Source organism: Emydura macquarii, unplaced genomic scaffold (genome assembly GCF_026122565.2).
Source record: "Emydura macquarii macquarii isolate MOO-44397 ecotype Brisbane River unplaced genomic scaffold, CSIRO-AGI_Emac_v2 contig_691, whole genome shotgun sequence".
Taxonomy (NCBI): domain Eukaryota; kingdom Metazoa; phylum Chordata; order Testudines; family Chelidae; genus Emydura; species Emydura macquarii.
Window position 1 is genome coordinate 14,707,720 of NW_027130828.1, and position 14,168 is coordinate 14,721,887.

The 14,168-nt window shown below is 50.9% G+C and overlaps 1 protein-coding gene across 2 annotated transcripts in view; it reads left to right on the forward strand.

Annotated features, from left to right (window-relative positions):
* The window catches only part of ASTN2 (astrotactin 2), a 567,068-nt gene that overhangs the window by 129,538 nt on the left and 423,362 nt on the right, over window positions 1–14,168 (forward strand). For both annotated transcript variants that reach the window (XM_067542151.1, XM_067542150.1), the window contains exon 3: window positions 12,875–13,259. In XM_067542151.1, coding sequence (XP_067398252.1) covers window positions 12,875–13,259 — 385 coding nt within the window. The remainder of the gene's footprint in view (window positions 1–12,874; window positions 13,260–14,168) is intronic.

Here is a 14,168-nt window from a genome sequence, read left to right on the forward strand (position 1 = left end):
ATGAACCCTGATCAGGAACAAACATTTCCTGGAACAAACATTTATGGAGTGTGTGCACAAGAATTTACAGCCGCGCTAGCTAGCGCAAATTAATCTGGCAATCAATTTGGTTGAGTTACATCGAGTCCATAAGCGCTAGTGCAGATGTAATACACATGCGCACACTGCAGCGCTTTGCCCTCATTTAGTGGTGGCTGAGCCACAGATATAGAGTTTGTTGAGCCAGCTGCTGTCTTAGCTAAGAGAGCTGGTGCTTTTAGCCTAGGGAGAGGCCCGTGTATTAAGATCTAGAGGTGTGAAGTTCGATTTCCCTGTTGCTGATGTCCCATTCAGGAGTTAGAGACGTGCTCTGTGTGATCCCGGAGAGACCATGCTCCCAGCCCTAGGTAGAGTTTGGAGTTTTTCACCACACCAGAACAAGGCTGAAATGTTGGAAAGAATTGGGATCAGAGCTTCACAGAAGACTACAGGACTGGACAAAGTGACTTGTGAGGAAAGAATGAAACATGTACAGTTCAATGACCATTAAACAGTGATAGAACCATTCACTCCCTGTAGATGGCTGTAAGCACAAACTCGGAGAGGAATAGCTTTGGGCTGATATGAGGGGCAGTATCAAGTAAAAAGGGAGCAAAGGAATATTCAAGTTATATATCAGGAAAACATTCCCAATGGTGAGGTCTGTTATACTGGGGATTAGTCTTCTCAGGGAGGTGCTAGATGCCTCATCACATGATTCAGTTTCACACTGGTCTGTAGGGACCCAGTCCTACACTGGCTCCCAGGAAGGGCAATAATAATCCAACATGTCCCTTCCATCTCTGATCCCTCTAATTCTGTCAGAGCATATGTGGAAAATAGGGGAGACTTCTGTGTTATTGGTATGACAATTATATGTGCTTCAATTTCCCTGCTTGCTTTGTTGTGTAAATGCCTGGAGTTAAGAACATAAGAAAGGCCATACTGGGTCCTTCCAATGGTCCATCTAGGCTTCCGACAGCGGCCAATCCCAGGTGCCTCAGAGGGAATGAACAGAACAGGCAATCATTAAGTGATCCATCCCCTGTCTCCCACTCCCAGCCTCTGGCAAAGAGAGAGGACACTTCAGAGCATCCCTGCCCATCCTGGCTAATAGCCATTGATATACCTCTCCTCCATGAACTTATCTAGTTCTTTTTTGAACCCTGTTATAGTCTTGGCCTTCACAACATCCTCTGGGAAAAAGTTCCACTGGCTGACTGGCATTGGGTGAAGAAATACTTCCTTTTGTTGTTTTAAACCTGCTGCCTGTTAATTTCATTCAGTGTTACAAGAAGGAGTAAATAACACTTCCTTATTTACTTTCTCCCCACCAGTCATGATTTTATAGATCTCAATCATATCTTCCTCCTTAGTCATCTCTTTTCCAAGATGAAAAGTCCCACTCTTATTAAACTCTCCTCATATGGAAGCTGTTCCATACCCCTGATCATTTCTGTTGCCCCTTTCTGTACTTTTCCATTTCCAATATATCTTTTTTGAGATGGGGTGACAGATCTGCACACAGTATTCAAGATGTGGGTGAACCATGGATTTATAGAGAGGCAATGTGATATTTTCTGTCTTATTATCTATCGCTTTCCTAACAATTCCCAACATTCTGTTAGCTTTTTTGACTGTCACTGCACATTGAGTGGATGTCCCAGATCTCCTTCTTCAGTGGTAACAGCTAATTTAGACCCCATCATTGTATATGTATATTTGGGATTATGTTTTCAAATGTGCATTACTTTGCATTTATCAGCATTGAATTTCTTGTGCCATTGTGTTGCCCAGTCACCCAGTTTTGTGAGATCCCTTTGTAACTTTTTGCTGTCTGCTTTGGACTTAACTATCTTGAGTCGTTTTGTATCATCTGCACATTTTGCCACCTCATTGTTTACCCTGTTTTCCAGATCGTTTATGACTGTGTTGAACAGTACTGGTCCCAGTACAGACCCCTGGGGGACACCACTATTTACTTCTCTCCATTCTGAAAACTGACCATTAATCCTACCCTTTGTTTCCTCTCTTTTAACTAGTTACTAATCCGTGAGAGGACCTTCCCTCTTATCTCAGCTTACTTTGCTTAAGTGCCTTTGCTGAGGGACCTTGTCAAAGGCTGTCTGAAAATCTAAGTACACTATATCCACTGGATCACCTTTGTCCACAGGCTTGTTTACCCCTCCCCCGTTAAAGAATTCTAGTAGATTGGTGAGGCATGATTTCCCTTTACAAAAACCACGTTGACTCTTCCCCAACAAATCGTGTTCATCTGTGTGTCTGATAATTCTGTTCTTTACTAGAGTTTCAATCAATTTGCTTGATACTGAAGTTAGGCTGAACAGCCTGTAATTGCCGGAATTGCCTCTGGAGCCTTTTTTAAAAATTGGCATTACATTTGCTATCCTCCAGTCATGTGGTACAGAAGCTGATTTAAATGAAAGGTTACATATCACAGTTAATAGTTCTGCAATTTCACATTTGAATTCCTTCAGAACTCTTGGGTGAATACCATCTGGTCCTCGTGACTAATTACTGTTTAATTTCTAAATTTGTTCTAAAACCTCCTCTGACATCTCAATCTGGGACAGTTCCTCAGATTTGTCACCTAAAAAGGATGGCTCAGGTTTGGGAATCTCCCTCACATCCTGAAAACTCATGCAAAGAATTAATTTAGTTTCTCCGCAATGGGCTTATCTTCCTTGAGTGCTCCTTCAGCATCTTGATCGTCCAGTGGCCCCACTGCTTGTTTAACTTCCTGCTTCTGGTATACTTAAAACAATTTTGCTGGGATTTTAGATCTTTGGCTAGTTGTTCTTCAAATTCTTTTTTGGCCTTCCTAATTATATTTTTACACTTCACTTGCCAGAATTTATGCTTCTTTCTATTTTCCTCAATACGATTTAATTTCCACTTATTAAAGGATTCCTTTTTGCCTTTAACTGCTTCTTTTATTTTGTTGTTTAGCCATGATGGAACTTTTTTTTGGTCCTTTTATTGTTTTTCAATTTGGGGTAGACATTTAAATTGAGTCTTTATTGTGGTGTCTTTAAAAATTTCCATGCAGCTTGCAGGGATTTCACTTCTGGCATTGCACCTTTTAATTTCTGTTTAACTAACTTTCTCATTTTTATGTAGTTCCTCTTTCTGAAATCAAATGCTACCCTGGGGGGCTGCTTTGGAGTGTTCCCCTCCACAGGGATGTTACATTTTATTATGTTGTGGTCACTGTTACCAACCCATTTAGTTATATTCCCCTTTTGGGCCAGATCCTGTGCTTCACTCAGAACTAAATCAAGAATTGCCTCTTTTCATGTGGGTTCCAGGACTAGCTGCTCCAAGAAGCAGTCGTTTAAGGTGTGAAGAAACTTTCTCTCTGCCTCCTGTCCTGAGGTAACACGTAGTCCGTCAATATGGGGATAGTGAATAATAATGGGGGATTTTGAGTTTTTTATTTTTACATCAAAGGAGATTGTTGGGAGAGGCAAGCAAGGGACAAACAGGAAAGGAAACCGTGACAAAGGTAAGAGTGTCTCCAGCGAGAATACCAGAAGTCCTCAAGGGAACAATGATCGGGGCACTATTAACTGGAAAATACGCACCTGCCGGGCTCTGTCTAAATTGGCAGTTTTATTTTCCCTAGCCTGAGGCTAGGATCAAAGGGCTGGAAGTAAGTGCCTGAGAGAGATGCTGAGAAAAGGCTGCAGGAGCTGTTTGCCTCTCCCAGCCCAGGCATGGGGTGTCTAGGCTGAGCGGAACTCATCCAGACCTTTCAGGGACAGAATGAAGCATAGATAAGATTCATGCACGTTGGCCTCCTTTTACTGTAATCCCTTTCTCTGACTATGGTATTCCATTGGCGAACAAATAATAATTTGTCTAGAAAAGGCTGATCTGAGTCACTGCCTACATCTTCTGGTTACAAAACCCCCAAGAGAGCAACTCTTGCAGGGAACCAAGCCAAAGCGACCCCGTGAAAGGCACCACGGCGAGAATCAGGGGTGCTGAAGCCCATGGGACCCAGTCTAATCGTGTCAGCCGCGGGACTCTCCCTGGAGTGGGGTGGCACCCAGGGCCTCTCATGAGGAAGGGCGCATCACAAGAGGGATACAAGGCATAGCACACCCACTCTCCCCTGTGACACCATCTCATCCTGTATCTTGCATGGATTAAGGTTTGTAAAATGGATCGGGAACATTGAGGCTCAGTCTACACTACAAAGTCTTGCCGGTCAAGCTACGTTGGCTAGGCGTGAGGGCAAAACAAAATACCCTTCCCCCGGCTTGCTCGACATAGCTATGCTGGCAAAAACCTCTGTATAGCCCCAACTTCTGTCAGCGTTCCTAGTGCCGTTCAGGGAGGCGGTGTGTGGTTAGGCTGGCAGAAAAACTCCTGTCGGCCTACTCTGCAACTGTGCTAATGGGCTATGCCAGCATGGGCTCTGTGGTGTAAACAAGCCCTGATTTTCCACTGCAGCGCTCTGTCCACACATTGCCCACCCGTGAAGACGATTTTCACTTGCTCCTGTCCTGAAGGTCCTCTTTTCTGATCAAATGGCAATTCTCTGCAACTGGGACAATTTCAGGGGCAGCCCTGACTCTTTATTATCTCCGAGCCCGGGCAGGGTGGAGACTGAATGCCTTCAATCCCAAGAGAAGCAGGGCCTGGGTCCTGTACAAGTGGGCTGTGCCATATTTATATTTCTTAAGGTTGATCTAGACATGTTACAGGATGTAGGGGTGGTTACCATCGTGTTTCTAACACTGCGTGTTGGCATTGGATCACCCTGCCATTGGGAATCTGTCAGGTATCCCTCAGAGGTGTACATCCAAATTCATCGGTACGTTGAATGCGTCTGTTCCTCACCCACTCATAACGATGCTGTGATCGAGGGCTCATGTAAGCTACCCGGACTCTCATCTGCCTGCCAGGTGGCGATGGGGGCTTGGAGGGAGCTCTCCTCTTTCTTTCTTTAACCCTTGGAAATCAGTCTGCCACCCAGTCTGCTTTCTTGGCTGTACTGCAGATTCACTCCCACAGCCTCCACCAACTGCTGAGTCCCGGAGGGCGCTAGAGAGCTGCGTTTTGTGTGGCGACACATTTTACCCTTTTGAAATCCTGGTTCCCCCTTTGCCATACCCTCTCCCCATCTGTGTTCCCCTTCTGCGTGGTTCAGCAGCCATCCACATTGTGGGAGTGGAGAAATATTTAACTGGCTCTAAATGGACACCTGTGGATGCTATTAAGATGTCTGGGTAATTCTCCCATAGCTCCTGCAACAGCAGCGTGGCTTCACTTTTTCCCATTCCCCCGGGGTAAGCAGCATCTCTCATGGTCTGCGTTTACCCACCCTTCCCCAGACGGCCGTGGTGATCTCCAGCTGAGCCTTATTCCCAAGCCACCTCTGTTCCAGGTAGGTTTGGCTTTTGCCTACCATCCCGGGAGCAGAGGGGCAGAAACCGCACCTGCTCTTGCTGTGTGTGGCCAGCTTGCACCTGGGTTTCCTGGAGCCTGACTTGTGAGCACCAGCAGCACGACCGTACGCACGTCCAGGCCTCAGCAGCCGGAGGAGTTAGCCTCAGGGGCTGCCTTCCTGAGGGCTTCAAGCGTTCCCTTGTGTTGGATGGGCAGAGGGAGCACGCTCAGAGCACCCTCACGTCTTGGCGGTTTCATTCCCTGTCGGGACTCGGCTGACTCTGGGGGCATGGAGGAGTGCAGCGAGAAGGACATTACACGGGAGAATATGCATGTTCACGGCTCAGCGGATTAAAGGCCTGTGTTCTTATCACTGCCGAACAGAGCATTATAAATCCAGTTTTAGAATACCAAATCCCCTCGCGACTCGGCCATTGTTTGGGAATATTAAAAAGCCCTGAGACAGAAATAATCAGTTTCCAAAGGACACATTGTCAAATAAAACATTTCTCATATTATCCCTTCTTTCCCCTTTCTCTCTCCCGCTCCCTCAGTTGGATAATTTAACATGAAAAATAGATTAAAATGAGGCTGGCTTCAATGCCTCCGAAGTTTGACTTTTTTTTAAAGGTAGAGCTCCCTGTCTGTGTGCGTGTAGGCTGTGTTCAACAAGGAACTGCCCTCACTGAGGTCAGGGACAAAAAAGAGAATGATCTGCAGAGGAGGCTGCTTTCCCCCCCCACTCTGCTGGGGTGTAGGCAGCCCTGCTGGGAGAGCTGCTGTCTGTGTGCTGCTCCCCTGGCGTCCTATGGATTGCTTGCACCAGGCACCGGCAGAGCAGGGAAGGTATGGGGTGTGCAGTGAGTCCTGCCAGCATGCATGGCTGTGAGCAGCCCACAGGCGCTACCGATCTGTGTCAAACTGGAGAGCGTGGGGGGCGTGCGGCTATGGCCAAGAGATGTCTCCTGTGCAGGGAGAGGGAGGGAGCGTGGTGCTGGCTCTGGGCAGCAGCCCAGGAGTGCTGGGGGTTTACTATTCCTTGCGCATGCTCCCCAGATGTCAGGGCACATGGGCCACGTTTTGCTGCACATCTGTGGGTCGTGGCCTGCGGCTTATGGCCTGGCTGCGCTCGGGGAGGGATTAAAATGTTCCGCGTAGGAAGAGGATTTGCACATTTCTCTCCTTTCCCAGCCTGCTTGGGTTGGTTCATGCACCGCCACCAAACCAGGTCAGCAGAGCTCCATCCCGTCAGGGGCTGGTTTGATTGCTGGGGTCTGTAACTTTCTCTTTAAGAGGAAACCTCTGTCCACTATTCCCCTACTTCCCTCCACTAAGACATAGCCGACCTGGCTTCCCATCTTTCTCCCTGCTATCCTCCCTTTTCCCCCAGCTGATTGGGCAGAGCAGTTTGGTGGGAAGGTGTAGTTGGAAGAGAAAGCTGCCCACTTAACTTCTCGCCTTGACAACAAAGCCATTCAACCAAGGGATTCACGTGACCCCAGCCCTGTAATCTTCAGTGGTTTCAGATACCTCCACGCCGGAGGAAGAAACATCAGACTAATCATGTCTGTTGCTCTGTGCAGTTTTTGATTTCCCTGAAGCAGAAACATCTCAGTGAGGCCCAGTACAATAGACTCATGCTTTTATTTGCTGTGGTCCACGCTACTTCCCCAAACCTTATCTGACTGCAACAGCCAGGGGTGGATGCTGTGTTAATCTGGATTGCCAGCTGCAGGCCCCTGGCAGCCGGAGTGGCTCCGCTTTCACCGATGGTTCAGATCAATGTGACATTTGCTCCCTTCAGACCTTTCCTTTCCTCCTGTGGATCCGGTTGGCAAGTGCTTTTCCAATGGCAGGAATTTCCATGGTTGGCCAGGGCGTTTCCCCCAGTGCCCAGGCTTCCTTCTGGATCAGACACAGACCCCTAGGTCAGAAGAATGACTGACTGTTTGTGGGGAACTGTGCCTCCCGGTGGAGCGCTAAGGCTGTCCAGAAAACCAAAATTCTACTCTGTGAGACATTGCACCCCTGAATAGCCACTAGCCTAGTGGTTAGAGCACACTCCTGGGAGGTGAGAGAACCAGGTTCAAGTCCATGCTGTGCCTGATTCAGTTTTGGAGGAAGCCTCCACGCTCGCCACCTCCCGGGTGAGTCCCCTGTGCCAGGTTATTGGCTATTGTGGGGTGGGCGGGTCTCAGGTCTTGACCAGAAATTGCATCCTGAACCAGAAAGACCTTCCCGCTGAAGGAACGCATCTGAAAAAAGCTTGGTTTTTGAGCAGCTGGCGTTTTCTGAGCACGGTGTCACTGAAAAGTTCCCTGCCTGCTCTAGTGAGCATGTAATGGGGCATGTCCTCTTTCCTTGCCTGAGTGGCGGGCTGTGACAGGCGCAAACAGACAGCACTCTTCTTGGTTGCGAGCGGTAGGGCAGGGAGGCCCCCGGTCAGAGCTCTGTGTGGGATACCTCCGCTGTTCGACGGTACTCATTACTGCTGGGTTCATCCCTGCTGTTGAGGAAACAGCCCAGGTCTGGTGCCGAATGGTGCAGAATCCTCGCTGGCCTCCGGCAACCTCAACTGCTCCATTCCTAGCTTTCCCGCTGCAGCTTTCACTCAGGCAGCTGGATGGGGGGCCCCAAGCTGGCTCTGCCTCTCTTCCTAAGCGAATAGCTGTGATGCTGTGTCCCTGTGCTGGAGGTGGGCAGCGGGGATGATCTCCAGGCCCTGCATTTAGACGCATGAACGCTGATACGCAGCGCTTGGGTGACGGAACGCTCCTGCTGGCAAATTTCATGTGCTTTGGTGGAGGATCTCCAGATTGCGATGAGAGGCTAACGCCCCAGAAAGGGATCATGGACATAGGCGGCGCGGGCCTCTTGCATTTGTGGAGGCTGGCTTCACCCCAAGACCCCATCTCCTATCTGCCCCAAGCCCTGCTCCTGCTCAGCCCTCTCCCTGGAGGTGTCCCCCCGCCCCCGTCGCTAGCACTGGTCCACCCTCTTCCCTCTCCCTACGTTGCTGGCCCGAGCTGAGTTGCTCTGACATCAGCAGCACGCACAGCAGCCCCGGGGAATGGGTCCGAGAGGTGTGAGCACTGGGTCGGGGGTGGGCAGAGGAGCAGCGCGGGTGGGGCCACGGGTTCAGAGGCTAAGTGGGAGTTTGCGATGGCGGTTCTTTGGGCCCCCCCAACCTCTTATACCCACCGCCCATGATCATGGATCCCAGCCGTCGATAAATGATGGTGCAAGTGTGCAAGACTCTGCGTTTTCCAGCTCGGTTCTGAGGCCCCGGCTGGGCAGGTGGGGGTGTGTGTTTGTTTTTTCACAATTCCTGTGTGTCCCTCCCCCGCAGTCAGATGGAGCTCAGAGCTCCGCTACCTCATTCACCGTAAAACCCACCCCGCCCACTTCCTCCCTCACCGCCCGCCCGTGAAGCTGACTGACTGGACAGCGTGTGCTTATCAGCTGGCCGGGGACTACTGCAGGAGAGCTGTGGGATGCGACAGGCAGATAGTTCGGTGATAAGGACGCCGGCGATGTTCGCGTGGCATGTTAAACCGCGTCACGTGCGACGGCCATCAGCTTGGCTGACACCCGGGTTGAACCAGGATGCTTCAGAGCTAAAAGCACAAGCTGCTACAGCGTGAGCTGAAGGTCTGTAGTGGGAGGCTGTCAGGACTCGTATGCGCTGCACGTCAGCACAGAGGGGGGCTTTTAAGACACCCACCAGTGGGTCACGTGGGCAGGATTGTTCCAACTGTATGAGCGCAGCATCCGCAGGGGTTCCCTGTAAAGTCCTGGTGTTGCTGTGTTGCCCTCTGTGGAGACCCTCGCTGTAGGATCTGTGTGGTGGGATGGATCAGGGTGTACAGCTGGGTAAGTCAACAGGTGGAAACGCCTCACCCACCTGAATGACTCTCCCAAGAGGCCATGACCTGCCTGGACAGGGCACCCCAAGAAACATTTTAATTTATAGCGTCATCGTGCCTAGGAGTCCCAGTCATGGGCCCGGACCCCGTTGCGCAAGGTGCTGTGCAAACTCAGAGGGAAACAGAAGTGGATTCCCTCTTTTTCAACATGCCTTAGATACCCTTAGTCTCCCCTGATCCCGAGTACCAAGGAGGCATCCTCGTGCGGTCTATAGTCCTCACCTTGTGTGCCCTTCTCCTAGTCATAGCTCCAAGAGGCTTTCCTGGCCACTAATGCATTCTGTTCCCTGACAGAAGCTGTCTGCTAAATTGGGAAAGTCGCGCTGAGCAAAGTCATTCCGCCTCCCTGAGCCCTTCTCCCGATTAGTGTCAATTACAGAACCAAATGAGAAAACAGATGAGGCTGGGGAGGAGAAGACGGGAGGGAATCCTAATGAGAGCTGCCATATTGTGTTTTCTCCGGCAGATTGGAGGTTCTGCCACTAGGCTGGGCCAGGGAAGCTGGGGGCTCCCCAGAGGCCCCTCTTCTTATGGCAAGTTTCCTCGCCTCCTGATGCTGCTCCCTCACTCTCCCAGCAACTTGCTGCTGGATTCATAACTAAATATGCCCCTGGAGAAGCAAAGCACCAGGTGGTGCCCCTTGGAGCTGAGCAACCAACACTTCCTGTGACTTCCCCATGTCCCAGAACACCCATGGCTCTGAGCAGACCTCTCGTATTCCTGATCTCTTTCCATCTCTAACAGGGGCACTGGTTTCCTGGTCCTCTTGCTAACTTAGAGGCAAAGAGATTTTCCATTGTGTAGAGGTTAGAGGGGAAAAAACCCCAGGTGTAGCTGGTGGAAATATCCTGGGCTGGGAATGGGTATGTGTGTGCCTGAAGCCTGTCTGCCACGTAGGTGCATGTGGGAGCAAGCGGCTTGTTTACCATACACCATGTTGCAGGAGGACCCATCCACTACGCACAAGTGTGTAAGCTTTGTGGGTGTCTGCCAGAAGTAAACCATGCAGGTTAGTGACCCATGAGACCGTTCTGTCGTGTATGAGTAGGAGTTTGTGGGGGCGGAAGGGTGTGCTCATTCACCCCACATGGTTGTGTGGGCCTGGGGGTGCACAGGGACCCATTCACCATGCATGAGCTTGTTGGTGCAATTGTGAGATCCACCCACCATGCATGAACGTGCAGGGTGTGTGGGTGTATGCTAGAAGACTGCTGTGCATGACCCTGTGGGTGTAAGGGGTCTCTAGCCATCTATTTTCATGTGGGATAGTGTGTATTCCTCAGCGGCTTTCTTTCGAAGCTGAGTGTGAAGGCATTATGATAGGACCGGCTCAGAACACATGCAAAGATTGCACTGTGTGAAAGCCGCAAGTGTCTCTGACGAATCCATTCAGCTGCCGTTGGCTGAGTGACTGTATCCCAAGCTAACTCATCTTGTGAATTGCATTTTTAGACACTAGCTTTTTATAGATGATCCTGTTTGTGTGTCTAAGATCCCTCTGTGTGCGCACAATGTTTTTACTGAATACCGATGAAATATTTATATGTCTGTTACACAGTGTATAAAGTTCCTGGATTTGGGCATTCATTTGCTAAAATAAATTCCTCCCGTCCCCTGGCAGTTACATGTCACGCTGTAAAGCCCTGATTGTTCATGCCACTCCTGATTTACATGCCCTGGGATATTGGTCTGGCACAGAATGAAACTGACTAGGAGCTGCAGAGAGACTCTGAGCGGCTTGCAAACAGCACACGTCGTTCTCTTGCCTTCTTGCGTTAAGAGCCCACTTGAAAGACAGCCTGTATTTACCTCCAGAACAGGTGCAGTGTGGTCCATGGCAGTGAAGGCTTCCCCAGTGCTGCCCAACCTGGGTGCCTTGGCTTGGAGAGACCGCCTCTGAGGTGTCCCCATCGCCCATGCATCTGCTGGGAGGGCACGCGTGATACTGCTTGGGCAGGGTAGCCTCGTGGCTGAGGCACTGGACTGGGATGCAACAGATCCGGGCTCATCTCTTGCCTCTTCCACAGACTGCCCGTGTGACTTAATGGATCCCTGCCCCAGTTTCCCATCTGCAAAAGGGGGATAATGCTTCCCTCCCTCCCCAGGGGGGCTGGTGAGGATAAATTCAGCAATGTTGGTGAGGTGTTCAGGTACTGTGGTGATGAGTGCAATGGGAGTAATTCATGTACATATATAAGTCAGTAGCAGTGATACCATTGATAAGATCGTCATTGGCTTGGAGAGTGGAAGTTTGGGCCCAGGAATTGTCCAAGAGGTTCCTGCAGAGCCGTGTTGGAGACCAGCACTCGGAAGGATGACCAGATGGTTCGGGTGCTAGACTGAGATCCAGATTCAATTCGCTGCTCTGCCACAGACTTTGTGTGATTTGGGGCAAGTCCCTGGTGTCTCTGTCTCAGTTCCCCCTCTGTACAGCGGGGATAGTGGCACTGCCCTACCTCACAGGGGGCTGAGGCTAAATGCATACATATTTTGAGGCACTTGGATATCATGGTAACGGGGGCCAGATATGTATTTACAGGCACCTCTTCATCTGCAGCTGGGGGTGTGCAGCTCACACAGATGTAGCCACGCCAGCGGTAATCCAGCTAGAGCGCTCAAAATAGCGGCGAGGGTACTAGGTGCAGGCTGCTTGTGCAAGTACGTACCTAGGGTAGAGTCCGTTCTACCGCATCCTCAACTGCTATTTTTATCCAGCTGACTAGATTGCAGCTAGCGCAGGTACGTCTACGCACACTGCAGTGTAGACAATGCCCTGTGCTAGACGGTCAGTGAGTTAGTGAAATGCACGCTCTCCACGAGCACTGCTGTAACTGCACCAGTGCAAGCCTTCCAGTGTAGCTGTGCTGCACTGGTGTGAAATGCTGGTAACCAGGATCATCCTCACTGGTGCAGCACATCTACATTGGGGGTTTGCAATCGTGTAGCACCTTGCCATGGCTTTATCTTCCCTGTATTCTGAGACGATCATCCCATTGGTACCAGGAGGGAGTGGGAGCTATTGCAATGTGTAACTTGGTGTCTAACCAGTCAGATTAGCTGGATCAGACTCTAGTAGAGTTGACCCCGCCCCATGGGAATTGAGTACCTGCAGTTTGCCGTGTGGGCATCTATTGGATGAGACCTTCTGATATCCCGTCTGCTCTGCTGAGACGTCAGATTCCCCCCCACTTTTAGACTAAGGGGTTGCCTCCTTGTCCTCAGCCAAAACCTTCCCTGCCCATGCCGTCATGCAACATGCTGTGTGCTAGTTAGGTTTCCTTGCTGCTGCCTCAAACCCAGAGGTGGCTGCATTTCAGGGGAGGGGGAGGTGGTTTCCCTAACAACTGGCAGTTTGCAAAGTGCTTTGAGATCATCCAGGATGAAAGGGTGCCTCCGAAACTAGGGGATGGGGGAAATGGTGATGCTGTCCTGGTCCCCCTGTGGGTCTGTAGGGAACGGGGCAATGCAGGCTCTGAGCTCCTGTTAATGCTGGTCCTTTTGCTCTCCTGTAGGGTGGCCTGATCGCGCTGCTCCTGCTCCTGCTCTTGTTCACGGTGGCGCTGTATGCCCAGCGGCGCTGGCACAAACGCCGCCGGATCCCCCAGAAGAGCGCCAGCACCGAAGCCACCCACGAGATCCACTACATCCCTTCGGTGCTGCTGGGGCCACAGGCCCGGGAGAGCTTCCGCAGCTCGCGCCTACAGGCTCACACCTCCGTCATCGGCATGCCCATTCGCGAGACGCCCATCCTGGACGACTACGACTGCGAGGAGGAGGACGAGGCTCCGCAGCGGGTGGAGCACGGCACGAGGGAGGATGAATTCGGCAGCCAGGTGACGCGGACGCTGGAGAGCCTGGGCAGGGGTGGGGAGGAGAAGCCCGAATACGAGAAGAAAGGTTTGTCGCTTCCCTTCCTGTTTACTCCCTCCCCCCTTACTGGGCCAAACAGCTGGCTCCCAGATGTACCAGAGGGTCATTAAGAGGTGATGGAGGCGCGAGAAGGCAGCTGATCTCAGTGGTGCTGGATGGCAGCCACCGCGTTCACAGCCTCCGCTCTCCTCTTGCTCGGCTGTGTACGCGCTATGGGACCCCGAGCTTCAAACGCTTTAAAAACAAAGACTCGAGCAGCAGCCTTCGCGTGGGGAACCTGCCTGCTCGCTCTCTCGTGTGCGGCTGTGCTGCGGGGCACGTGCCTGATCATTGCTTCAAAGGGGAAACGTGATTCTGTGATGGCTTTTGTTTGCCAGAGCGCAGCTCTGCCTCTGTGGCACGTGTGCCGTATCACATCTTCTCTGGGGCGAGCCAGTCCTGGGTGTCAGGCATCTTCTCGTTTAGCCCATGCCCTGCTTTCATGGCAAACCCTCCTGGCCAGGAATCCTCACGCCAGCGATTCTTTATTGTGTTAGCAGGGTGGAACAGTGAAAGAGAGATTGTCATGCTTTAAAATAACACAGCCTCGCCTTTGCTCCCCATTTCGCAGGAAGGGGAAACCAAGGCACAGTTTGTTAACTTGCCTAGACTGCAGAGGGCATTGATGTCAGGGCAGCGGTTGGAACTCTGGAGCTCCCTGCTCTCTGATAACCAAGCCACGGATTGCATGCATGTCCCTCAGCCTGTCGGACAATCTCATTTTATAGCTCAGATGATTTAGAATTCCAGTGAAGTACCAGAGAAACCCATGTGCGTAGGAAGTTGGTGGAGCTGTGGCTTCCCGGCTGTTTTACTTTATTTTCTCCCCTATCAAATTCTCCGTTAAAAATAAACAGTCTGAAGCCTTCCATTTCCAGTGAGCGTAAGAGCTTTCAC